This window comes from Varroa destructor, unplaced genomic scaffold (genome assembly GCF_002443255.2).
Source record: "Varroa destructor unplaced genomic scaffold, Vdes_3.0 BEIS01000005.1, whole genome shotgun sequence".
Taxonomy (NCBI): Eukaryota; Metazoa; Arthropoda; class Arachnida; order Mesostigmata; family Varroidae; genus Varroa; species Varroa destructor.
In genome coordinates this window covers 11,765,629-11,793,393 of record NW_019211458.1, presented here as the reverse complement: position 1 = coordinate 11,793,393, position 27,765 = coordinate 11,765,629, and the positions used below count along the sequence as shown (strand labels likewise).

The window sequence follows — 27,765 nt, the reverse complement described above, 5'->3', positions numbered from 1 at the left end:
AGAAAATATTCTAGATGCCCTAACTACTACAGAAATTACATCTAAAAAGGGTTATACCAAAAAATATAGTTATACCAACAGCGGACATGTTAGACCTGACGATAACTAACAATTTTCAAGATTTTGTTTGGAGAGAGGAGAGAGAGAGAAGGTGTTTATATCAATTGCTTCAGAGCAGTTCGAGATTTTAGTTCTAATGTCACAAAAAAAGGCTCGAATAAAAACTCTATGTCATCTATTTCCGTTTGTCTCGCCACAAATTATAGTCGAACCGGTCTTACGAATATCTTACAACAATAAACCACTCTCTTACATCTATCCGGTATAACACTGCATTCAATGAGGCACATTTTTCACTATCGCATAACAAATTCAATGGTACATACAAGCGCTGGACTCAGACATCCTCCGGCGGTCTTACCATTAACGCAAGCCCTCACCGCAATCGAATACGCCATTACTCTCGTGGCAAAAGCTTAACGCAGTCGATTCGTATCTTCGTTCGTTTTCTATTGAAGTTTCGCTGCTGCTGTGTGATAGGAATCAACCCCTGCAGAACTACATGTCGAAGAATCAGGACCTGTTTCGAACACCTAAAAGATCTTTCCGGCGGATGCAGTGGCATAGAGCACTGCTGCTGTTTCAGTGTTTCCCATTTCGATTGTAATTGCCGCTTGTGTCATCTACTTGTTGTTATCCATAAGGCCACTTAGAACTATAACGGTACTGATTCAATTCAAATAGTGCTACCGGTGCGGTCGCTATTCGTTATACAATAGCTATAGCTGGTAGCAGAATCTTCCCTTTGGTTGTATTTGTTGTTGTTGCTTTTGGTAGCGTTCCTACTGCTGCAGGTGCCTACGTGAGAGTGGTCTGAGTATGAGATGTGAAACTGCCAGTCCTTTCGCCGGCCTGACATCTCGAGGTCATTAGGACAACCCAGGCGAAACAATGTGCCTGGTCGTATGCGTTATGCTCCTTGCACTTGCCTATTTTATACGGTTGTCGCTATGAGGATCTATGCTATATACACTACCAATAAGCAATTTGACGACGAATAAGTGAAGCAACTTCCGATAAAAGTTGAACGTGCATGTTTATACATAATGCGAATCATAAAGTTACCTAAGCTTTTTTTCGTGGGAAATTTAGGTGAAATGCCGCCTTACGTCGAGTTGGTTTCATGCAGTTGCGTCGATTAGATATTATTATTATTATATTAGGAAGGTACAAAGAAGATCACTCGTTCGTTTCCTGGGGCGTTCAGTCATCAGCGCACTCAAGGAATTTTCCAAAATGGCGATCCTACAGGAGAACGACTAACTTATAAGAATTTATCAGTCACTGCCACTGATATTAAGGGAATTAATTTGAATTAATAATAGAGAACGCTTAACATTGTACAGACCCGTATAAAAAAACCCTTAGCCTAACCCCTAACGCCAACAAGTTTAACGCTTTACGATTTATAAAATGGCTAGCCATATGCATTCTGTAATATTTGAGGATTACTCTAGCGTAAGTAAATGACGGTGGATTTTACATGTCAATACAATCACGGGTGGCCCATATTTGTTCGAACATATTCATTCACATTGATATGCAATCCTTAGGAGTGAATAGTTCCCATTGTTGGGTAGATAACTGTATCGGTAAAACACGGGAAATTTAAAATATATATGTATAACAGTAATCTATCGTTAGTAAATGAAATTACGTTCAGCTAAACTCTTTGTGTGGCCATAACTTATCTCACTGCTGTTGGTGAAAGCTGGTAGGTACAATGATCCGAATCGCTTAATGCTATCGTGGTACTACGTCGCACGGCTATCTATTGCGTCTCAGTGGGGAGTCTTGGCTGTACTTCCTGTATATCTGCGGATCAAAAAGGGAGGTTTCTATGGCTCACATCGTGTTGTCTTCTTTCTTCCTCTTTATTAGCCCAACTCGGCTCATTGGAGCGCTCTCCCCCGACTCGGGGACAGGAATGATCTCTGCCTTGGCAGTGGCAACAACGGGGCCGATCCACCGTAGCAGCGGATCGTCAAGTAGCTTGAAGTCGCTTGGAGACTACGTTATTATTGTATTGTGCCGACGGCAGCGAACAGGGTTTGGGCGGATAGCATCCGTAGTGGCATAGAGCTGACAAATCAGCCTACTTGGTGCGATGTTGAAGCTATGGGAAGCCGATCGGGGAAGCAGGCTGCCAGAGGAATCTGGTGGGGTGTCAAAGAAAAACTAGAGTTTTCGATGCAGGGGTGGAATCGACACCCGTAACACCAATAGAAACCATGCGGGTTTTCTTTTCTGTAGCCGATAGGAAGTTCACAAAAGCCGGTTCAAGTCGCTCTGTGCTTCCGTGCTATACACACACGCGGGGTCTGGCGCACCCTAAAGAGGGCGTCGAAAATGGTCAAATAGGGCGATTTTTTTTTACTGGCATTGGATGTCTATCTAAGACATCCTTTTCTCCCAAAACATCCGATGAACGAACAAGTAGCGAAGACACCTACAGTATAAAAAAAAGAAAAACGACACTTGGTGATAACGTTGTGGTTCCTAGAAAAGAAACTTAACATCGGCCGTTGGCATTAAGGGAACTTCGAATATAGTCTGAGTTCTGTGTTGGCTTACAAATTTGGCCTTGCTCAAGCAAACAAGCATTATTTCGAAACTCATTTTTAACCTTTTCAGCGGATTGAAACCTCTCAACATCAATACCCCAGCTAAAATTCTATCGCCTGTATCCAAATACACTTGAGATGAATATTGACAGCGGTGAAACGTAATTGCGTGGTCAGTGAATATTAGTGATCGAAATGATTGCAGAAGGTCACAGAACCCTGACTGATGATCATACACAAGATTCGTGCTCGTAAACCGCCAGTTAGCCATTGCAGCATTGAAACAGGGCTTATATGACATGACATTATTAGTGTAGTCAAAGCTACTTATGTGCAAAGAATACAATGTTGTTAATTCTTTACAACTAATTCGGTATAAGTGAAGCTAAAAATTATAACTGTTGTCCTAAATGACATTTGATCACGGCTCGTTATTAAAGTAGCTTTCCCTCCTTGTCTATATAATCTGGCGAAAAGTTTTTGTGATAAAAACGTTTTTCTACTTTATTCTACTCATGATGCGTTCCTTGCAGCCTTTTACATATAATATCAAGAAACGTTTGTGTTTCCCGAAGGCTCCACATGCAATTGGCAACACCTAACATAGCGTTTTCAAATGTGCATATCTATTATAATATATATTCAACTCCACCTTTACGCCTTTCAACTGCTTTCGATGACCGCTTTAAGCGACATCTTATTCGTTACGGAGACCTGGGTACGACCGTGTGTACAACCGAAATCTCCGATTATAGCAACAAACTATCCAGTCCTCAAGACTAGATATGTCTGGAAAAACTATGAAATATCGACAAGTATATATCCAAAAACTTAATAAGCATCTGTCACTGAGTCCATTGCTATATCATTCTTTAGGTCATTGGCACTCCTAGCTATCAAGAACAAGTTTAGACAAAAATTACATCGAGCCGCTTCTTTAACTTGTACATTAGCTCATGTAAAGCCATTTCTCTCATTCGTCTGTATCCTGTCGTTTAGGTGTCGCTTAACACCACCACGCCGCCTCGTATCTCGCATTTAGCATCAGACTATCCCCTCTATCTTCATGCAGTATGTGACCCACAATTCAGCATGCATACTCTCCTGGGTCCGCAACACGTTTATACGTATCCACGGTCCTGTATGAGCGACTCAATCGCGTTTACTGTTCGACCAGTAGAAAAATAATTACCGCAGATGACTAGAAGCTAATCGTTGATTTTCAATTTCTTTGATCTGCAAATTACTGGGTTATCTGTTGTGTCGTTTTTTGTCTAAAAAATTAGAAACTCCGGCTATGTTTTCCCGACAAAGTACTTCAGAGACAGGAAAGTTTTGAGAAACGGTTGGGTGTTTCTCAGTTACATAGTCCCACTCATAAAGATAATTGTTTACACAAGTTACGCACGTACTTTTTGGCTGAAGTTGACCCAGCAGTTTCAGTCTAATGCTGATCCTCAACTAGGGCTCTTCTTTCTAAGTCTATATGCAAAATGTTTTCTTTGATGTTCATATAATGTTACATATGTCTCAACGCCTGTTTAATTTAAGCATGTTTTACTTCACGGTTAACTGAGCCATCGTCTATATATGTAAGAGCAATCTCTTAAAATCCTTCTTCTACCCTAGCGACTAAGTCGTTCGTTTTAGCTATATAGTCTCGTTATATGAAAACATTTACTTGAGCATAGTCAGCGTCTACTAACGCGTTGACGTGCACGCTACTTTCGGCAGTGATTGCACCTTTTTTTTTAAATAAGTTGTAATGTATCAATGATATGGAGATAAAAAGCTCCAAACGTTACTAACATGTTTTTCTTTCAGGGCCCATTTGTCGTGGAGCATGTGCTCGTATTCTTACACACATAAGTTCTACGTTTTTTTCACGCTATTATTCATCTGATTTAATTCGTTCTTCTAATTAATTTTATTGCAGTTGCTCTCTATGGTATACAGTGTTATCGTCGACCATTTTGCACTGGCAGGGACTTTTTCGCTTTTTTGTTCGCACATGCATGACGGAAGCCTGCGGGACGACTTCGTTCCGGTGCCACCATTCATGAGAGTAGGCTTGATCCATACGTCGCGAAAGGGGACAACGAGGTTCGAGTGTGTGGTGATGGTGGCGCTTGCTGGATGGCGTGCATGATGGCGGATGACGTTTAGCGGTGTTTCTGGGCGTCGCATACCATGGAAGCAAGAGAGAGCGTCGACTAGGCCGAATGCGTGCGTATATTTAAAATTTTGCCCCCTCTATTTATTTCATTATAAAAAACCTGCTTTGCATTCATCTTCGTTTCGTCGTTCCGTTTTTGGCTGCGGCTGTCGCGTGTTCGGACGCTTCTCTTAAAAGCACGGCGCCTTTTGCCTTGCTGCAACCTTTTCCTACAACACGGACACCGTCGTGGCACGGTACCAGACTGCCACAGCTACCACTATTCGTTAACAGCTGCCACTTACACCACGCAAACTAAGGTCACGTGCATACGTACTTGCTACGAAGGCTCCTGCAGACAACCCACAAAATAAACACTCATAACAACAAAAAAAACATACGATTCCAAGGACTAAAGCAGTGAATGAATGAATTCATTTCTTAGGCTTTGAATGGCGTCTTTCTACATGACTTTCTTTCTCTGTGTTTCGTGCGAGAGTCGTGCGTTGCCTGAACTTTTACTGAAAGCCTTTATATCCCTCCATGCTGCCTGCCGCCCTCTTACTTCTTATTGAGTTTTAGCTTATGAGACTCTTGCGCTGTTTTTACTTTCTGACAGCGGGGCAAGCATTCTTGCGAGGAGGTAAGTAGGATTCTGGGGTGCTGGTATACTTCGGGAAGACTAAACCACTCGCCAGTAGGTAAATCCGCTGCGCTTTCGGTGAGAGAAACGAAGGGTTGCGGTGAGAAGGAGTTCTGCCCCAGGGCAACACTAGGGAAAATAATAATCGTGTCGCATTCAAAATAAAAATAAAGACTAGACAGCAGTATGAGAGAGCAGTAAGAAGGTACAGTAGCGTTACTCTTGAAAACACCAGCTACAATTCGAAGATCCGTGTGAGGGAACTGGGTTCTAAGAAAAGTAGGGAGACGATTGGGTTTGGGTTGCATTTAGATTATTTCAAATATAATTGATATTTAAACTATGTTATCATTTTGCTGAAGATCTGCAAGAAACGATCTTTCTTAAGCTAACGGAATTTACTTAACATAGTGTTGTAGCAAAGTCATGTGGTAACATACAACTTTATTGCAAATAAAGTCCAACTGAACAGTTCGGCTGAATTGTGACTTTAGTTACAAAATGATCCGATAATGTGTTATATAAATGAAATTGTTATGAAGGTTGGGCTTTGGGCGCGCAAGCGAACGCTTGTGCGTAAATTAGGAGCAATCAAACCATAATTTTTAGTAATAGTGTATGCCAGTAGAAATATAGATATAGAGACGCCATATGTAAAAAAGCGAACAAAGCAATAAATGGTATTCGGCATGACAAAACCTACTAAACATTAGGCTCTCTATCGCTCGAGATGGAGAGCATGATTGACGTCTCATTCCGCCCCTAATCAAGTTGAATTTTTCTGCCATTTTGACTATGATAATTTGCTTGCCGATCCGCCTACGTAACTCAAGTTAATTGTAACAACGATCTAACATCATATTTATACTTCTCACACCTGCTACATGCTATATCGTTCGCCTCTCCTTGGGCTGGTCTCCGCCAGCAAGAGGAGAATTAGTTGACGTTCAGACCCACATGAGTCCCTTTACGTGACCGTAAACACAGCCATTCGAAAGTCATTTCACCTTTCACAAAGCCTAAGCCTTAACTCAATAATCGGGACCTCATTACACCTAATATTTTAGTTGAGGAACCATGAGGCGTCGGTCATCAGGCTAAAAACGGTTAATGTCTAATGTCTTTCACTGGACACAGAAGCACTGAGCAGGACTTGTAGAAGAAAAAATTCTTTCTGTATACTGACTCCTGTCCCTTTTTCCCTTGAGTTGCGCAGCGCGTCTAATTTAACAAAATGTTCGAAAAAAGCCTTTAAATATCGTTATGTTGTTCTCGATTGCAAGACGTATTGATCTAATTAAAATCAACGATTAGCTATTGGTAATTAAGCATTTTAATATCATGGCAGCTTCCACAAATATGAAAAGAAATGTCTTTATTATAAGAGATTATGCATTTATTAAGTATCAGGTTTTAAATCGTTACATTATGCAGTTATTCAACTCTGTGTACTAAGTTGTTGCGTTCGAATAAAGTTTTAGGCCTGTTGTCTATTCTTCATATAAGAAAATCGATTTCTTAGGCTTTATTCAATGCGGACTTAAGGTCTCTTACATAAAATACTAACGGACACGAACAAATGCCTATTTGACCTAGAACAAGTCTATCTGTAACAATTGTCGTATGTATTCGGTTTTATACGTTTTTTTTTTTGTCTTTGAGCTTTTATATGTATACTTCGTACCCTATCTGTCAGAAATATGCCCGATTTTGTAAGTAGATAGGTTGTCGCATATGTCAAGATGTAAGCGGATACCCACGTTGGTTTAGCCCTAGATTTGACATTTCTATTATGTTAACCAGTAGTTTTATCATTGTGGTCAATAGTGACTAGCAGTTCTTTCGTTCCCCCTGTTACAAGATGCTAACTAACAATCCATCATCGACAGCCATCGTTAATCAGAAAAGTGCTAGCAGTCCTAGTTACCCCTCATAAGATCGTACAGCCGCAAAAAAGCATTTTCTTTCCATAACACGTCAGGTCGTATTCATTTCAGTTCCTCGTTTGTATGTATACATATTTATGTAAAGGGCGTCAAGTTTCACTCACGCGACCCCGTGCGGTTCTTTGCACTGCACACGTTAAGATTTAACCACATCGGCATATGCATAAGATAAGGGATATTGGCCTACTTGCAGCCTCCAACGAAAGCAAGGGCTATGTATACATCGACTTCTAGCTGCCCTTACTCATTCATGCGTTGGTCCTTACCTTTTTGACGGAGTTGCCTTTCCACTCTCCCCGTAAACTGGTTTCGTCGTTTTCATACAAGATTAAGCATCGTCATCTGTTCGCACGGCGACAGTTCGCAGCGCCCATTCCTATCCTCGTATCACTCTGATGGTAGATATTGGTGTTGCATACGAAATCCGTCGTAGCACCATCGTCCCTACGCTGCTATAGCTGACATTGCTTTAATCCACAATGAAAATATAGCATCGTTTTGTCAACATTTAATTGATCTGTTTGGCCATAAGACTAATCCAACGTAACGTTTGCGCTACAGGTCTTATTGTGGCTTAATCGCCAATGAAGCAACGTTACGTTATATCTGTTGTTGCCCAAGTGGCCGGGAAATAGATTTTGGCGCAAACGCAGAACACTGCAAGAGGGAGAGATAGAGAGATTTATACGCACAACAGAGAGAAGCAGAGGAAACGTTGCATATTCGTTATATATTTGTACTCTAATTAGCTCATTTGTTTTTACAGTGTCCATTGACGCCGTCGTTACTGGTCGCTTTCCGTATGAGAAGCACGTCCTTCTTCCATACTCACACATCGCATTAGCACACTGGTACTGTGATGACTGCAGCTGATATGAGTGTTTTTGTTATTTATTTTTAGATTCACAAGGTATGAATGGTTAAAACGTGTGCACTCTTTTTTGGTCGTTCTTTTTTCAGTGTGTAATTAGTTAGAAATAATGAGTAGACCAACATCAACGTGTGACCAACAAAATTACTTCAAAATTCAATTGGAAGTATGAAAATGTAGGCTCACCTACGTGACCTAGAACTAATCGTGTGTAAGGTAAATATAAGAAGAATTAAATTGTTTAGGATGCTTCAACATGCTGCACTAGTTAAGAAAGGGCACTGGAAAGTTATAATGATCCCAAAAGTGTCCGTCACATTTAATGTTATGGATAAAATGGATTGTACGAAGGGATTCCATAAAATAGTTTGGTCATGCCCTAAACCTTTCGCCAATAGGTTTTATTAAAGATAAAATCCGCGCGCTAAAAACATTTGTTAAGGTCTATGAACCAGCAATCAATCGTCGTCTGCAGTGTATTGATTAGAACGACAATAAGGTTGGATGCGGTAGGACAAAGGTTATGCATTTTATGTAGCTATAACTTGAATATTAATCATATGCAGATAAGAAATAAAGTTGTTATTATTATTATTATTCAAACTCTATGTACGTTTTTTTCGAGACATCCTGTGTTTTTACCTAAGGATTATGCCAAAAAAAATATAATTTCAAAAATAATTGTTAAAGACGGTTTTTGAAAAGTAGAAACAGTCAATTGCCCTATTCTGAGGTTAACTAAGCAGTATATTAATCAATATTTATTGTGAAACGAATACATTCGTTATTTGCTTAAAAAACGGTAAAATCTATAGCACGAAAAAATTCACACTCAATCATGCTTTCCTTCTCTACGCTCAACTGATAACACGTTGAGGCCTGCCAGTGGTGCTACCATTATACGTTATCGTAACCTGACAAAAACCAAGTCCTGAAAGGCAGTATATTCTTTTTAACACCTCATCATTCGATTACGGTATCGATTCGCTGCTACCTTTTTTATTCGCATATCGTATGTAGCACGTTTACCTTAACAAGAGTCCTCTTTATATGAAATCTGCCGCCCTTGAATTGAGTCGCACAGTTTTCAAACTTTATTGAAAACTAGCCGAAATGTCAAGTTAAATAAGTACCCCAAATTGAAGAAACTTCTAGTCATCTGACCTGTTGTTTTACGTGATTTAAAATTATGGGCGAAATAGCTTCAAATCAGGTTCTAGAAAAGAGAACAGTGAAACTTATGTTCCTTCTGATTTTATCAAAACATATTCTGTTACAAAACAGTCCCGCAAGAATTAGAATATTGTTAGTTAAAATGTGGTCTGAATTTCTGATTAGAAGAGGTTCGATTATATGATTAATAAAACGTAGTGATTATGCAACAGACTCAAGCAAAGGTTGGGTTTCTTTGCTTCACCGATGCCTGAGTAGGTTATATTTAGTATCGTTAAATAATAGCTGCGCAATATACGTTCTTCTCGAGCACGCTTTTCCCTATAGGAAATCATAATAAGATCTAGAATCACCTACTCGCCATTTTGTTGTATTTTAACTAGCGCTCCATAATCATTTGCGAAAATCTTTAGCACCTGTCTAATAACAAATGTATATTATTAAAGTAACAACTAGAATTAGAAAAAGTCTTAGAAATGCCGTAATATGTAGTCGGCACCACTACTTAGAAAGCCGTCGGTCAGCTAACATCGCCTAATGTTAATTGGCATAAGTTCCTTTTGTAAGTGATTGTAAATCAGCAAGATTTTTTGTTTCGTTCAGGGTGTAGATTCTATTTCTTTTTTTTTTTTTTCTATATATCTATAAGGAACACAAATCTCTATCGAAGGGTATAACGTCACAGTACAGAATTAATCCTGAAACCCCTCAAGTGTATTTTCTATATAAATTCAACTATGCACTTATCATCCCCATCTATGTTTGTAAAACGCATGTAGATTTAGATGCAGAGACGAGACGGCTTGCGGTTGCAGGGCCCTATGTAAGTTTTCCGAGAGGGCCAAACGATTAGATATAAAACTATCAATTAAGGAAAAAGTACCGTTCTATATTCTGGGCGCAGAGATCTCAATCATGTGTGATCCACTGGTAAAATCAGACAGTAAGAACTATTCACGTTTCAAAAGTTGCCACGACGGTTATCCTAGAGTGCATAAAGCATGCGATAGATACATTTCTCCGCGCAACACGCCGCTCGAACTGGATATTACACCTATTTGTTCTGAAAGACCCGACTTTATACATCGGACTAATCAAGATACATGTTAAGCCGCTCATGACATACGCAGGATCCGCATTTTACCCAGCTCTGCTTAAATCTAGAATATCCAAGACAAACGTCCATTTTTACGGAAATCTCTCTTAAATGGTATGTAAAATATAAATGGCACCATTGTAGCACTATTAGACTCATTTATTCCTCCGAGAGAAGTTTGTAGAGGAGATTAAAGATCGGAGTTCTCGGTATGCCCAAAACATCACCATTCCCGCACCCGTCTTTGCCCGCTGCACTTCCATTAGCCCCACAAAACGCGTATGAGCCGTATAGAAAGAAGTGGAGATTAGGCTTGGTCGTTGTTGTAACTTTATTTATGTACTTTTTCTAACTTTTATCGTGCCGTCCACTCATTGCCAGTAATTTCGGGATTCGTAGTAAAGTAACAATTAATCGCTCCATTATGCTTGGAGCATGTCGTAACACGTAAAAATCAGATAATTCTAGCTAAATCGGCTCCGATAATCCCGTCGATAGCGCCATTGGCATAAACAACTTTTTAAACTCGTAATATTTCAGTGAATTACATAGATCAATTGAGAACTGTTTTGATTAGCTAGAATAAGTTATCTGAAACGTCTTTCGGGGTATCTGATGGAAATGTTCGTTTCGAAGTGCGTGGTTCTGATTTTCGCACGATGCTAAAAAAAAAATCTGTTCTTTCGCCGGCTCACATTCTCTCAGTATCTTAAGCTTTGTATCTCATTCTATTAATGATACTATAAACGATAGCAATTATAGGTTTAGCATAGGCATTGGATGTCATTCATGGCTCTATACTAGTATACTTTGCGACAGAGCAGGTCATTACGAGAACATCCGATCGACTCGCGCTAGCGATAGTAGTCTCCAAGAAGGTAAAAAGATGAGACCTACGTCTTCTGATCCGTAAAATGGCTGTTTGCGGATGATGCGAGGATATCCATATGCCTTAAACCGTAAAACTCTGAAAGGTGACATTAGCCCATCATACAGTATCGTATTTTTCTAAAATCCTGTCATACGAACAGGAACAGTTGTCTCCTGTGAAAACGCTCGATATAATCTTGAAGCAATCCTCCGATACAACGAATCCGTAATACAACAAAGTCTTTGTCTGTTGTTTGTGGACAGTATAGAGGCTACGTACCTGGTTGTAGGCAATCATTTGTCCCAAATGCACACAATGTGAATGGATCACTTTGGACAAAGTGTTTACAGACTAAGTTAGCTAACGAATTCATTTCTCTGTCATGTTCAGCTCCGTTTTTCTCTTAGTCTAAATCGTCATTGATGAGTTCCACGAGCAGTAAATTAGGCACATCTGTAGAGCCTGGCTACTACTTATTGGGACTATTTAGATGTGACTTGTTCATAAGCACTGGTTAAATAGCGATAACTACCAGTATGACATATTTTGCATGTATCGACCTGAACGTTCATTGTAACTGGTATTCTCTACGGTCACGGTTTCGATTTGCTCAATTCCGCATCAAGACATGTGTATCTTTAAACGTTTCCCTAATAACATGAGCGGCAGGTCGACGTTTCCATCGCAGATCGCATTGGATCCTTGCTCAATCACCTTCCGCACACACCTTCCTTTGCGGTAGGAGTTCCGTTAATCATGATTACATTAGTAAAGGCCATACGCGTGTTTCGGAAAAAACCTGCACCTAATCAAAGCAGCTAGCACACCTGCTTTTCGCGTGTTCTGCTTCAGTTCTGGAAATCTTATTTGTATTTGCATTTTAGAACGCAACTTCTAGGAATGCCTATATTATTACCCTACATAGGCAAAATATGTATTACAAATCTTGTACGAAGCTCACGATACGGTTGTTGAGTATTATGGTTTTTTATAATTGTTTTCTTTTATTACGGTTTCTCAAAAATGTGGCATCTGCATCATTTACAAATAGCTTTAGGCTATTTTTTATGAAGTGTAGCTGACAGAAGAAAATTACGAGCTTTTGGGATCTGTACCAATCACATTGAATATTTTCGTAAGCAGCACGTAAACATAGGGAAGTATGATCAATATGCGTGAATATATCGGCATAGATAGATACATTTTTCTTAGATAGGTGCCCACGTTAAACATAAGAATGCTAAGCAGCAAAAACTACACTTACCTACGAAGAAGGACGCATTTATAAGTTGCAATTTTTGTCAGCTGGTGCAAGGCTTGAGTTGCACGCCATATCCCAGACAGCTTCAGAAAGAGTAGTGTTGTTAGTATCTTTTTATTTGTACCTTTTTGCCCTGACAAGGTCTTGATAGAGTGTACAAGGACTTCACTATACAGCCCCACGCAAATGACATTCTAACAGTCTCTGTTAAAATGCAACCAAGTAAAAGATCAATGTAGCAGCGATGTCGCAGTGTCCCTTGGAACGTGTCTAATGACGATCAGAGTTCCTTGATAGCACCCTCTATCACTTGAAAGCAAATGAATGTTTTTAAATAAAAGCAAATCTCTGTGTTACTATCTTTTTTGGTTACAAAAAAAAGAAAAGGTTAAGCTACATTTGAACCTACGCTTGGCTATTGTGTACTGTTTGGCCTAACGTAAAATTAATAGGTGATATCTTGTAGTTGAGTCAGGCTTTGTGTTCGCCCGCTTTGGCAGTAATTACTTCTTAATGACAAGCGCCTAGATAACGTGGCCCATGAATATCCATTCAGTATAATCAAACACCATAGCTTCGAGTCTATGGTTCATACAGTTTTGCACGTAAAAGCCATAGACACTGTGAATATATGACATCGAAATGGTGGTCATACAAATATGGAGAGATGGCTATTTCTAAATATCCCCGAAAAAGTAACTATTGAGTAAGCAAGTAGAAAAATGACAAAACAATTAGTAATTATCCGATACGTAAGCTGTCTACGAGAGAATTAGCTGTCTCGGTTGAAAGGCAGTTGAACGAAAAACATCGAACTATTAAGACTATGCGGATTAATCTTAATAACTGCTCCAGACGGTAAAAACACGAGTTACCCTAAAGCACATTATTTAAAATATAGCCATAAATGCTCACAAAAATTTAATAATTACTTTCGGTTTACAGTAAACTTAGTACTGTACATAATATCGTAATAATTATAATCTAATTTTATTTTTTCTTGGGTGTATTCGGTACTGTGCTCTTTAATTTGAAAATATGTAGCTTGGACATCGCTATATATATAATATCGTTAGCTTTATGACTCAAGAGAAAACTTAGTGATTCAAATAATCTGGGTAATTTTTTTTGGAGGTGCGGGGTGGGGGTAGCCGCTTATCATTATGTTGTCTAGTATTTTACCAGCCTACCAACTTGTCATGTATACAATTCGATTTGAGCTTATTCAGCTTTATAACGCTAATACATTACAGCCACCACGAAGAGTTAAAGCAATACACTCTACCCCGTCTTAGGGAAATCAAACTGGAGATAATGGGCAAATATTTTTATTTATTATTAGTGGCTAAGTAGCAAACCAAAATAGTTGAGTTCTGTACGATCGTACATTGTCGCAAATGGGTAATATTAGGAGCTTTTTATGTATAGATGAAGCACACCAACAGTTATTCCTTGGGTGCACAGTCCATTAAAAGAATATACACCCTCCTGAGAAGTCCGACTAAGTTATCCAGGCAATCATCTAAGACTTTGATAATCGTTAAGTTAGCGCAGGAAGCTTTTTAAGAAAGCTTGGGAATGATACGGCACTGCCACTGAACAAAGTTCTATTCATTCATCTATTTATTTACCCTTAAACGCTTGCTTCTATAATTATTTGTCATTTAGCATGTTTGGTTCTTTCGCACAAATTATATTGATTGTCAATGTAAATTAATAGTAAATAAACTGATACTGAACTGAGCCAATAATATTTCCATTCGGGTAAGGTATAAATTCGTTGCTAAATAACTGTAGAACAGACGAGACGAAACAAAGAAGCTTTTCATTAATTATAAAAGAGAAGCAAATATAAAACTTATCTGGTTTTTAGATTAATCTATTAAATTGTTCGAACTTGCTAAACTAACGTAGATTATTAAATTCGATAATACTTAAAAACAATTGAACAAATTGCCCTCCAAATCTATCCAACTGATGTGAAACAGCGCGGAGCAGAATTATATCATTGGTACGCCGTATAGAATAACTGATGCAAACCCAAAAGATTTACCTCGGAGCCATTGACTGAATACACTGAGAAATGCTCAAAGATTTATATCTTCGAGAAACCTTTGAGGATAACCTAAGCGAGAGGTTCTCTAGCTCAGATCCAGCCAACCACCTAGAGATGTAGTGTACTCAGAACTGCATTGCAGTGAATTTGGGTCTAACGAGAGCTCTGCCCACTCTATAGAGGCATTATTTGAACAGCTTACTACAGCCTGTTTATTCTTAAACTTAGTAATCTTTCAGAACTTCAATGGACCTGGTTAGTATCGATTACTTAAAACGATAATTGTATCTCTGTACCATTCAAGGAATCAAATTGTAGTTCAGTTATATGATGTAGCCGCAGTAGTTGAGTTGAACGATGTCGTCGTGACTGGCCAAGAAATTCTCTTCAAGTTTTCCTGGTTTCATTGGCCCAGAAGTACCCCCCAGTTCTTCGGGCAAAATTTGTGGGTCAATGTATTTGTATAGATCCGCTATTTTATGGTGAAAATGGGTCCTTGAGGTGAGCTTGCAATCCAGAAGTGGCTTTATAGTATAGTATAACATCTAAAAACGAATAACAAAGAGCAAATTAAGCTACATCTTAGCCTATCATTGTGACATAGTAATATTACCACATTAACGGTTGCAAGATGTTCTTTCAAACGACAAACAATATCTGGAGAATATCTGCTGGAGAATTTTATATATCCGAATTTTTTGAATGTGCGAATTTGCCAAAATTCATACACAAATAGAAATTAAAATTGAAGTATTTTTCAGTTGAGACACAAACCTTCGTCGCATGTGATTGTGACCATTTCCTGGCACGACAGTGTATATTTAATTACAAGCAGACTATAATAGCCATAAAATACACCAGCCAGCAAGTTCATCTATTTGTTCTTTACTAAAAATGTCAAGCAACTTCAAATATATATATATATATATTGTTTTTTCGTTTTGTATATTTGTCGATGCTATTTGGGTTGACCGGGTGAGGGGAGGATATATGATTGATAAACGTTCGTTAACTATTCTTGATGATACCGTTTAACTCAATAAGAAATAAACTGAAGACTCGCGGGTAGGACTACTTGTATTCTTCTAAAAACACCATCACAAAGTGCATCAGTATCAAATTCAGGTCTACAACGTGTGCTGCCATGGCTGGCCCAACGTAGCAGACACTCTTGCGAAATAAACAAATAACACGTCATCACACACTCTGAAAACAAGAGCTAATCATGTATTCAAATCTCACAGTGTTCAGAGACAGCAGCGCCATCTTTTGCGGAAACAGTAAAGGTATGCTGCTAAATGTTATGCGTTCGAAGCTTAACATGAAAGTTTTAAAACATCGACCTGAAGAAAACCTGGTGTATGAACTTGGTGAATTCCTTTTATGCGCGCTGGACAGCCATCACGAATTCCCAAAACTATTGCCTATAATTTTCAAAAAACGCTTATATTATTATGAGCTTAGATTAGTTTGATCGAGTTCTCTTGGAATAACTCCAAATTGCTTATAGTTTCATGCTGAATCGAAGCAACCTACTAGATGTTTGGTCATTTGAACTGAAGTACTGTTAACCTTTGATAACCGCAAATAACTATATAATTTTGCATAATAAGCTTATTCGTTACGGATGGACTATAGTATATCTCTTCGATCACCTACATATTTGTAAATCCCTATATCGTGTTTTTCAAAAATTCCATTATCATGAGCTGTAAAACTGTAGTCTGAGTTTTTTTCAAAAATCTTCTAAACCTCATGTTTTAACACATGCACATTTCTTAGGATTCAAGATATTATTTGCTTCTACTACAAGCAATCATCTTGTCCCTTTTCACGCATTTGACAGGAATCTAGAAGAATCTATACGTGTTTTTCCTATATTTAGTATGTGTTTAATTTCGTACAGCTTTAGAAATAATGCCGCAGTAATTTTCACTTGCCCTAAAAGTATAACATTTCAAAACACGTTGAACTAACGTTTTTGCCAAAGAAAAATAATTATCGATAAAAAGTATACTAATTGTATTCTCTCGCTAAGCGAGGCTATAAAAGCAAGGCTACTATTTCTGAGATACAACTTGTCAAATAATAGATAGAGAAAATGCAGAAAAAATAAGAACCTGAAATCTTATCAACTTTGAAAGAAAAATACAATAATAACTTTGGCTAAAAATCAAGGCGTCTATCCAAAAAAAGAGGACCCCGAACTTTTTTCTAAAAAAAAAAAAAAAAAAAACTATAGGACCTGAAACAAACTCAGCAATAAGTTGCATTATTGTAATATGCTAGGAAAATACTAGGGAAACGTCTGCTCTTTGCTTCAGTTGCTCTCAAATCAACTATATGCATATAAAAATTCTATCAGAGCCGAATATAAGAGATGGGCATAGTAGTGAAATACATGCCTTTATATACTTATATGGTATTGCTTTGAGACACGTCGTATGTAGTCCACGGTAGTCGATTACACAGCGCACACCATACGTTTGGATATAGGGATCTCGAAGTAAGTAAGCGCATAGCATCGATCCCAACGTGAAGATGTCAAGGAAATTAAACTTGCTCGGGTTATAGTGCTTGTATGTGGTTACGATGACTGTCGTACGGTCATGATTTACTCGGGGCATCACTGTAAATATGGGTAAATCGATGACGTGACGATAGTCCATAGGTCCTTTGCCCAAAGGAAAAAATACGTCAGGATCAACCGTTCGCATAACAGCCCATGCTTTAAATGTCTTCAAAGCTCGCTCAAGGTCAAACTTTCTTGAGCGCAAAAATAACATCAAAAGCCCGTCATCCTGCGAAGGTTTGAAATCTTCAGTCTCAAGCTTGAGCATAGCTCGACGAAACTCATTGAGGCGAGCCTCTCGTAACTCAGGGATGTCGTTAAGTTCTTCACGAGCACGATCTTCCCAATCCCGTAGGTCACTCATGGTTTCAACATGGGAATTACGGCAAACTCTTCTATTGTGTGATCCACAAAACTAGTAATTATTATCTCTTACATTTTAGGAGCTGATCTCAGTGCCACTTGGTATAAAATACTGAATTTAACTGGTATAGGGTATCGCAGCGTGTCGACTATTTATGGCATTTGAAAAGTTGTTTAAGTAAAAGCACCAATCCTTGTAGCGCTGTTCAATATATGTGAGAAGGTACCGCCCAAAACCTGTACCGGCATTATATATAGAGGCATACTTGGAACTCAAAACTTTTAACTCTCCGCTTTAAAGGATTTTTTCTGAAGATCGTCTCTACGGATACGTCCAAAAATAAGTCATTTCAAGATAAAGATCGAGACAAGATTCACAAAGGATTGCAAGATTTAAGTCTGCAGATTCAATTGTCTATTAAAACTACATGATTAAATCTCTACTGATGCTCGTTTTGTTAGCTCCAGTAAAATGAACTTTCTAGTTCGTCATCTTTGTAGAGATACTTTATACTAAGTTGCCGAATAACTCTGATCTTATCATTCTGAGAATCAAAGACTATCTTCTATCAAGTCAAGCAAGCTGAAAGCTATTTACGTAATAGCAAATAGTCTATTTATTAATTTCTACTTGAACTACTAAATACGAATTGATAGAATTAAGTTACTTCCTCTAGACGTCTTGTCAGTAAGCGGTCTGTGTCAACGAAAGATCTTTCCCTCGTCTGTATTCTCGACCAGCTTCGAAGACCGATCTAGAGAAATTCGAATATTAGCTTGCTCTTTCTAGTAAGAGGTTTATGAAAGCAAATTAAATAAGTACAACATAGACTCATCGCTGTAGACACAAAGCTTTCGTCGCGAAACTTCAAATGATCGTTACGCGCTAGATATCGTTATCAATGTTTTTTTTTCCATAGCGCCAATATGAATCGTAGCTATTATAGCTTATTTGTGCAACAATTTCTGGCCATTCATGTATTATATCACAACTACAACTACAAATATTTATTTACACAATAAACAGCATAATAAAATGTAATTAGAACCTTTCGTTTGTTGATCTAAAATTGTAAATAAGCAATACGGAAATAAAGACCCTGGGTCGCGACCACAAAAGTTCGTCGCACAAGGCATACTCTTCAGACTTACCTCGAAAAATAATTTCCAGAAAAGCTTAGACAATTCAAACGTTTTAAGAATGACTAGTTGTCATAGCTAAAGTTATGTAAGCATTAATACACCACAGATATATTCTTAAGGGTTCCATTACGTATGCTTCTGTTGGCTCGTTGTTCGCAGAAAGTCTGGCGTGTTTCACAAAATTTTACAATTCTTAGTCCACTTCTGTCAATCTACTTTCGATTTAGTTGTTTTTTTTTGCCACAAAGAGAGTTACGCTAAAACATCCTATCAGAAAATCTTAAACTTGTGCGTCATCTCACAGGACGTCCAGATCATCATAAGACCGCGTCCTGCTAGAATCGCACCAAGTCTAAAACCTCCGTGAGAAACTTCTCGCTTTAAAGCAGAAGGTTCGAGCCTCTGACCGCCCGGCTATCGCAGCCGAACATGGAGTTGAATTTGCCGCGTTCGACGGAGCGGATGCACCGGTAAGCGATGGCAGATCGGTGATTTCTGAACACGCGACGAACTTTGCCGGAAACGATAGTGACCAACCGGGAAGCGACGGTGAGCGGCGCTTCAGAAGTCGAATTTGTTTCAAGGTTTCTACAAGCAGCTCATCAACGTTGTGACCGATACAAGCGGACGTCTCGAGAAAACGACAATCAAACCTCTTGGCCAAAGCGCGTCCCTCTAAAATTATATAGAAAAGCATTACACGTATGCACGTATTACGGAAAAACTGTTTTTTTTTTGGCTATTACTTAATAGGATTGAATGGCGCTTGTATAAATGCGTTCATTGAAACTAACAACTAAAGACAACATTGTTCTTTGCCTCCTATATGTCCAACGCTACAAGCGCTACATCGCTTCTCCTAGCTCGTAACTTTACATATAATAACTGCAACTTAGTCTTATATGTATAATATACAACTGGGCACAATACACGATTCATTAGTTTTCGATTACTGAAACGATTTTTGATTAAGTTGAACGTATAAACATAAGCACTTTGTTTTATACAATATGCATAGTATTTTTACATGTTCAGCGGGTCTCAGAATAACGCTGGACACAAGTAAATCCTGAACCTGTAAGCTGACTGTTTTTACCCTCCATGAAATGTGTGTTACGCGTAATGATCGAAGGAAGAACACTGGAATCGTTAAGTTTCAATAAAAATATAGCGTGCATATCACTCCTTTTCAACCAGCTACACGTATGATTTGCGCAGCTCTGAGGCTGCTGAACATAATTATTATCATCATCGTCTCTCTTAAGAATTTACTTGCGTCGCCTATCGTAATGTTATACCAACGCAACTTGTGGATCACACGATCTGTGTGACTAGACTAGGACATTAGAAGCATGATATTCAACCAACCTTCGACATAAACGGTTCGCTTTCGGGCAAGATCTGCCTTGTTGCCGGCAAGTATGATGGGTTTAGCCTGAAGTGCCTGAGAATGTTCATGTTGGCTAGGTCGTGACGTGGCCGCAAGAGGGCGTCGTTTGTTAGTTCCTCCACGACAATAGCCGAAAGTTCTTCGCAGGCACTTGAGGGTGTCCTCCGCCGCGTCCAGGCTCGAACGATCTGTGACAGAGTAGATTACGACGAACGCATCTGATCTGCTCACACTGTCAATGTTAACCTGCACAAGAAATCAGTAGAGCCAAGTGGGGTTCTATTAGTTTCATAAAATACACCTTGCCTAACTCACGTAGGAGCAGGAAAACCGCATTAATAGCAGTTACTTCGTGATTTTAGAATTCAAGAAATATATTTGGATATAAGGCTATAACGGTAAACAGTGTTTGTGGGATCTTTCTTGAACGGAGGAACTGTCGACTTCAAAGCCGCCGAATTTCAGAACGGTAAGGGATGAACGCTTCTTCTCATAGGCTGTAGAAATATATAATATAAATATACGGGATGAGAAAAGATGCTGGTACGGACGGTACGCAGATTTGTAACTAGCAATTACATAAGGGGTGTGGTAAGCCCCACAATTAATCCATTCGTAGCTTTGCTGTATTTGCAACACCCAGTTGCCTAATTTCCGCAAAAGTGTATGTAATAGGCCAGTTACCTAATAAACTTTTATTTTAACCATATATCAAAGAAACTTTTATTGAAGCCGTTTGTTTTCTTTTCGTGCGGTCATCAGCAGAATCCATTTTAAACGACATACGTCTGTATTAAGCAGTTCATCAAAATCAACATCAAACTCCTCTCCGTCTAAAAGGATTCTCGTTGACTGAGTATCCAGGCTGCATTGCGCTGACGGTGGTGGACTCGTTACTGAAAATCGAACAAAATTTAATTACACAAAATTGTTGGAGGTAGTCGTCGTAGGATCTGTAATTTTCTGTTCCAAACACAATGATGATAGTGTGCTAGATAATTAGCATGACTTGAACTTCGTCTTTAAATACTGTCTCATTAAACTTGGCTGTCTTTGTCATACATATTGCTAAGCTGACTTATAGAACCAAATCGAAAATTGATTGAATCAGAACCTGCTTAACCAGTAGATAGTCCTTCCAAGCTTATATGTGACATGTTCTATAAACTCTAAAAGATAAATATCCTACCTGTCAACGGTACAATCAATTCCTGAAATCCCACAAGTTCTGAGCTTGATTCTGTCTAAATATATACCAGATACACACAGGCCATATTTTGGAAACCGTGCTAATTGGATGGCTCACGTCTAAGTAAACAGTGTTGAAATCCATATATTATAGCAACATGCGACAATTGATCGAAGAGAGAAAAAAGCACCTGCAGTTTGTCTGTGTAGATGCTGTAAATTACATCTATTATCAAAAAGGTAAAGGTTGTTGCTTAGCGTTTCCACATACAAACGGTGTACAATTGTATTAGTAAAGAGAGCTACTGAGCATCTATAAACAATAGCATGTATGGCTTCCAAGCCATACTCAATTGAGAAGTATCCCGCTTACAGACTAGTGGGCATTAAGGCGATAGAAAGGACGCCAGTTGTCTAGTGCTAGTTGGTGAATTTGCTCTTTCTAAAAACGCAGGGAGAACAAAAACATTTTTAGAAAAAATTCTTCCTACAGAATACCAAATCGCAGATGACATTCATCTTCTCCGAAATGTGCTGTTCGAGAAATTACTATTTCATTTGGTGGAATAGAATGTGGGCCCTCTATCCGTTCTATGCGAAACGAGCAATGAATAATGCATCTTAATCTAACCGGCACCAACAACTAGGTAATAAGTCCTCAAGCGGTACGCCCACAACACTTGTGCAGGTACCCAACCGTTGCGAAATCTACTTATCGGATTCATAAGGACCATCCAGCTAGCTAGCTGGGTGGTCCTTATGGAATGGAAGGTAGCGTTTTGTATTGACGTGTATTTCTCTCAAAAAAGGCCAGTATTTGCTGCAGTGAAACGCTGCAGCTAATCAGAATCAAGAAATATGCCTAGTTGCGTAGCTCATCAAACACATACAGGATCGCAATTTTTTGTTATCTATATTATTATTATTACTATGGCAGTACAGGGTGAACACAGCTCACTGTGGAAAAAGTAGAACACACCTTCATGAGTCTAGTATCCTTTATCCTGGACTATCGAGCAACAGACGCCCTGTTTTTTTTTATATCCACAACCGCCTGATGTTAATGAATGTTAAACAAAGCAACAATGCTTCATAGTAGGAGATATGAAGGCAGATCTACGGGTGAGAGTACGCTGGAAAAAAGGCACCTTTTGTAGAATCTTTAAGCACTTCTTCCAGTTTCAGTGAAGTGTTGTTCAACTACACGCGTTATGCTTGAAACTGTCTAATTCATTATGTTTATGGACTCTCTTGCATTTATTACCTCATTTAGCTCCAAAGCAAAACTTTCTGAGGGCCAAATATGAATTTTCTTCTGCAAATGTAATCGCATACGATGAAAAACGAACTTGAGACAACTAGCTCATAGACTTTGTAGAGGGGCATATTAAGTGCTTCTTCTATTATGAAGTTTTAGTCTAGCTCCATTTCAAGAGTACGTACCTTTAGACTAGGTGTACTTATTGCAAAAAGTATACGCTTATTTGTACGATCTTTAAAACTGTACATTTTTAACTTTTAGTTCAGCTGGCAATTATGGATGATCCGGAAGAAATTCTGGCTGTTTTTTTTCTTAGTCTCGAACTTACGTGAACTCTCAGGAATAAATATTCTGTCGCTACGAAACGTTTATTTGAAAGCATGTGCAGTAACAACATAACATTGTCGACAACCTAACGTATTTTGCGCACATATTGTAAAATATTCATCATCACAGAATCGTTTTCTCAGCAGGGCGTACGAGGACTTCAGCGAAAGCACAGAAAATATTTGATCCATCTTTCCCGTCGTGTCCCCATCTGTTAAAAAGAAAGTAATGGACTTTCCCAATATTCATAGCTACCGCTTTCAGTAACAGGTTATTATTTGATCGATTCACTTACTTCAGTCATTTACGCAAGCACCGCATTAATGTTTCAATGCTCGACGTACTAACATCAAGAAGTCCTCTATCTTTTTTTATCGAAGTTTTATACCATCAGCTGCTGTCACGGCAGATCGGTGGCATCCGATCGATGATGTTTAACCGGCACAATCTTATTATCATACAATTGGAAATATACGCTGTACAAGTGGTGTAGAGGTGCGTGCTCATAGCTATATTACTATGGGAAAGACAGAGCTGGTGCCGCTGCCGATAGACAGACAACTGTCATGAAACATCTATGCGGTTATTTTGTACAGCCAATGAAATGAACAGTTCGATTTTATATATACATATATATATATATCGAGATTTATTTATATATATATATTTCAGATACATAGACAACCTATATATATATATATAGGTTGAAGAATCAGCCAGCTACGTGTCGGTTCCGATAGCCGTAGACCAGGATATCTAATAACCGCTAACTTACCGATTTTGTCTTCGAGCCACTGTGGAAAAAGCTATACAAATACAGGCTTATCGTTTTCAGCAGTGCGCGATCGCGTACCGTGCTGTCTCTTGAATAGAATTCGTTTATCTTACTTTCAAACGAGCCATTCGCATTGTAGAATAGATCGTGTTATTATTGTCTTTGAACTCAACTAATCGCGTCGTTGAAGTTTAACCTGATGTGATTTCTTAAAATACGTCAATATCGCGTCTCAAGTTTAAGATATTGCGATCTGATTTTTGCTTTACTGGGCGCAATTGAGGCGTAATAATATAACTACCACCCGGTTCAAGCTTCAGGAAGCCAATTCAATGGGTCTGTCAACACAACCAATAGGCTGCAGGCAGATAGTTCACTTCGTGTTTTTGCCGCTCTAAAGCCAACTCTGAAAGGACCCGGAAAAAATCCTTTGAATTCTCCACAAAGCGTATTTGTTTTTCAGTACGATTGTGGGTTTTAAATAAAATGTAGGAAAAGGTTATTTTGAAAACGGTTTTCCTTAGAGCTCCATCACACTTTCAGTAAAAGTTACTTAGCAATAATTGTACCAACCGTAAATAACGTACAAATCACTAAGTTGCCACTCTTCGAAAAGTAGCCTGTATTAATCGAGGGACAAGTTTCTAATATTGAATATCGTACATTTGTGCTCGCGCTAAATAACGTGGAACCTCTATGCAAATGACCTTCAGAAGTTTCTATATATATATATACACATTCGTACGTTAGCATGTATTTGACGAAGCGCTAGACCTTGAAGGTGTACGCCTATTCCAACACAGTTGGCGTAACATATTGAAACAACAATAATCGAATTGCCGCTTAGCTACACCAGTGGAAAGTGTACGAAACTTTTGACATTTTCTAAAAAAAAAAATAGGCTCGTTCTATTAGAAATGAAAATCGCTAAATTTGAAATTAATCATTAAAGCTGCTAATATCAATTACGGAATTTTTAGTTAACTTTGCAACACAAGATACATTCCTATGGCAATATGCTCGTTGTGTACACAACGCAGATTTCTCTTATAAGTTCGCCACGAAGTTACACGTTGGTAAACCCGTTAAATCACCTTGTGCATCTCTATATCTTTGTGAGCTGGGGACATATAGTAGTCTTCGACATCTATGAGCATGCTATCTCTGGAGCTGTTTTCGGTTTGAGCTGACCAATGAGTTACAGATGGTAGTATCAAATCTGGAATATTCGCGTTTTCTCATCGAAGTTTATAGATACTGCGTGACGTTTCACTACTCATTATCCATAGTACATAATGTCCAAATAACAGGAAGTGCGTCGTTGTCATCCAATTTTCGACTTGACGTTTATAACCTGTACTAATCTTCGTCTATGAGGTGTGGTAAAGCACCTACGCTCTCACCCCTAGGTTAAAATCATAATTATAGCGGCCTTGCTATCAAGATAGCTCAGCCATTGGCAACGTTGTGACAAATGGCGAAATGATGCAACACCCAGTATATATGACGGCCAGTTACTATGCTTGCCTGCACTATCAATAAAGGTCATAATAAAATAAATTTTAAACTCCTCTATAAACTTATGCGTGCAATACGTGCCTTACAGTCAATTTTTTAGAAATTGAACTTTTTCATTAACTTGAAAAAATTGTAGTTGTACATGCTGCGCGCTCTTGTTGAATCCTGATAAACTTAAGCGATTATTTTGTGCCCAGGTATGTGTAGTATTTGTGCTCTCCTGGCCTCAAAAGGGTAAAGCAACCTCAAGCAATCGAACTGAAAGAACCTCCAAAATGTCAACTTAATTTGCAAGAACCTTACATATTCTCAAATATTCACGTACATTTAGTCAAGCCCCTAAACGGTGAGAGGCGATATGTTTAAGTATAGGAGAAAGCACAAATCGATCAGAGTGCCAAATATAGATACTATCATTTTTATCATTCCGATAGCCCTGTTATACTTCATACGAACTTTGCCCACAGCGAGTCAATAAAACAAGTAGCGAAGCCTCAATACAGAAAGCTTTACTTAAAACGCAAATTTTTTCTGTTACGCCCGTTGCCATCAAAATGTAGATTTCCATAATATATACATTGTCACAAAAAAGTTCAAACCCTTCGTAAGCATTGTACACAACGGTTGTGAAACGTTTGTACATTTGGAAAAAGGCGTATTTACGAACGCGGGACAATGAGATCACGTCCTTTAAAATAAACAGCCGCGCCTCTGCCATTTTACTGCATAGAATGCACTTACCAATATCGAGGTATCCTAATTCGTTTGTGTTATTAGAGAAGCCGTCTCTAAGCTGTTCCACAAGGCACGATTTCCCTACGCCAGACGCGCCAACGAGTCGTATTCGCTACGTCAGAAGCTGAATGTCCGAACGATCGTTGCAAGAGCCAGTGCTGCGTCTTCGCGATGGGTCGCCCAAGAGCACCTCGCCAAGATTAAGTACGCTACCCTTGGGCGTGATCGAGAATGAGCGACAGCGGTACCCCCCAGCGTTCGGCGAAAGACACGAAAGAGAGCTTTTCCTAGGGGGCGGAACTCGCTTCTGATAAAACTCGAGCCAGCCGTCGAAATCGTCATCAGCTCTGCGTTGGCGAGACCCGCTGCTCCCCCCAGCAGCGCTACCTATTACGCCACCAATAACGAAACATGAAGGCGCGGCCGATATGCGACGATCAGCTATTGCTGTCGAACAACGTCGCGGGGGTACGACAGAAGCTGACGACGCACTTCGTTTCGGGCTGGCCGACGCCGACAATATACCCGATCTCGACGGGCTAGAACGAGGTGTCGGTATTCCAACGGTGGCGTCCTCGGAGCAGAATTCCCGAAAAAGGTGATGCGGCGCTGAAGTGCACACCGTCAAATTTTGATGCAATTCCGGGGCTGCTACCGGCTCGCTGCGACGTTTGTCGATAGCTGGCACTGTAAGAGCGACATACATGTTGCATTCGTACAATGAAGTTGCTAACGGAACCATTCGATCAGCATAACCGTTCGACAACACGCTGTCACCCCACGACGCCACGAACAGTGTTTGTTCTTGTCTTAGCGATCTCCTACAGAGTATATTGGCAACCGTTCGGACGGAAACGAGAAGACTCTGTGTGAACAAAAAAACGCTGCCAGAGTTGACCTCTCTATTCGCATAGCCGACTGCTGCACTGGTCACTTCGAATATTCCTAATGTTGATATCGTATTTGATGCCCAATAATACTCGAAGACACGTGTAGCAGCAAGGCTGTAACAATTAGCAACAATAATAGCCGTACTAGCAGTACTAGTTGGGTGAGTTATGTTGTAGTAACAACAGCGTTCTTCGACGTCGCGTCTAAATAGCAGTCAGAGAATGGCAGGTGGCAGCATTGACAACTCTCGATGCGTCCGGTGTTGAATGCGTCATGGCCTGCCGTACTGCTGGAGTGACAAGCCACCTTGTAGTAATCGGCTTGTTATAGGCTCAACCTTGAAGAGCTGCTTCTTAACCAGTTCTGCTTACTGTTTCGCAGATCATGGGTTTCTAAACCCATCCCTCCTCCATTCGTATTTCGGCTTGTGTGGAAGGCCCTCGCCGCGATCAATTGTCATGGCTAAGCGGTGCCGCGTCCCGCTCTATTACTCCATCCAATAATGTGTTAATACTGACGCAGTCACGACTTACAACTCTTGCAGTGGTCTGTATATGTGCTAGCTGGGTCGAATCGTCCTGACGTGGGGGGCGTTACGTTTGTGATGCCTCTCATAAGAAGATTCATGAGACAGCAAAGTAGGCTTGCGGCGGACGCATTATGTTTCAGCGTAGATGTTTCAAGCGTTTATATACCTACGAAGAAAAGCACGTAAAATCGCATTTAACCGCATGCGCGCAGTTCGCTCGATAAATATGTTCAAATAAAACTGAAAGTAGATATATTCTGATGCAATACATTGTTAAAAAATAAAGACTATGCACATGTTACAAAAATCATTTTGAAAATTATTGTTGCATATAGATTCGTTCAAAAACAACGTACATCACCACTGTTGCTCATTTC

At 39.3% G+C, this 27,765-nt stretch overlaps 2 protein-coding genes across 19 annotated transcripts; both read right to left on the bottom strand.

The window, feature by feature from the left end:
- Nucleotides 1–218: 218 nt before the first annotated feature.
- Nucleotides 219–18,055, bottom strand: LOC111250933 (alpha-tocopherol transfer protein-like). 18 transcript variants are annotated; one of them, XR_015327989.1, is made up of 6 exons: nt 17,102–18,055; nt 16,040–16,120; nt 14,993–15,241; nt 11,659–12,949; nt 7,635–8,025; nt 219–2,509 (listed from the first exon to the last, which is right to left on the bottom strand). XR_015327989.1 is itself a non-coding variant. In XM_086989654.1 (4 exons), the coding sequence occupies exons 1-3, from the start codon at nt 17,630–17,632 to the stop codon at nt 15,020–15,022; spliced, it is 834 nt and encodes a 277-aa protein (XP_086845780.1). In that variant the 5' UTR covers nt 17,633–18,055; the 3' UTR covers nt 10,822–12,949; nt 14,993–15,019. The 18 variants fall into 18 exon arrangements, 2 of the variants coding, with proteins under 2 accessions (XP_086845780.1, XP_086845781.1); XR_015327987.1 differs by lacking the exon at nt 219–2,509 and adding an exon at nt 3,102–5,131 and having other exon boundaries at nt 7,473–8,025; XR_015327985.1 differs by lacking the exon at nt 219–2,509 and adding an exon at nt 3,102–5,131.
- Nucleotides 18,056–18,195: 140 nt separating this feature from the next.
- On the bottom strand, nt 18,196–26,674 carry LOC111251149 (uncharacterized). Its single transcript, XM_086990482.1, has 5 exons — nt 26,177–26,674; nt 25,975–26,080; nt 20,951–21,060; nt 20,143–20,410; nt 18,196–19,449 (listed from the first exon to the last, which is right to left on the bottom strand). Exons 1-5 carry the CDS (start codon nt 26,672–26,674, stop codon nt 19,127–19,129), a joined length of 1,305 nt encoding a protein of 434 aa, XP_086846608.1. The 3' UTR covers nt 18,196–19,126.
- Between the last annotated feature and the right edge of the window lie 1,091 nt (nt 26,675–27,765).

Excerpts from the sequence above, each read along its gene's own strand:
- LOC111251149 (XM_086990482.1), bottom strand. The coding sequence starts at position 26,674 with ATGTATGTCGCTCTTACAGTGCCAGCTATCGACAAACGTCGCAGCGAG. Across the intron at positions 26,081-26,176 it reads CGATCACGCCCAAGGGTAGC|CGAATACGACTCGTTGGCGC; the intron begins GTACTTAATCTT and ends CTTCTGACGTAG. Across the intron at positions 20,411-20,950 it reads ATGAACTGCTTAATACAGAC|GTTAACATTGACAGTGTGAG; the intron begins GTATGTCGTTTA and ends TTTCTTGTGCAG.
- LOC111250933 (XM_086989654.1), bottom strand. The coding sequence starts at position 17,632 with ATGAGTGACCTACGGGATTGGGAAGATCGTGCTCGTGAAGAACTTAAC. Across the intron at positions 16,121-17,101 it reads TACCATATAAGTATATAAAG|GCAATAGTTTTGGGAATTCG; the intron begins GCATGTATTTCA and ends TGAAAATTATAG. Across the intron at positions 15,242-16,039 it reads ATACACCAGGTTTTCTTCAG|ATGTTATACTATACTATAAA; the intron begins GTCGATGTTTTA and ends ATTCGTTTTTAG.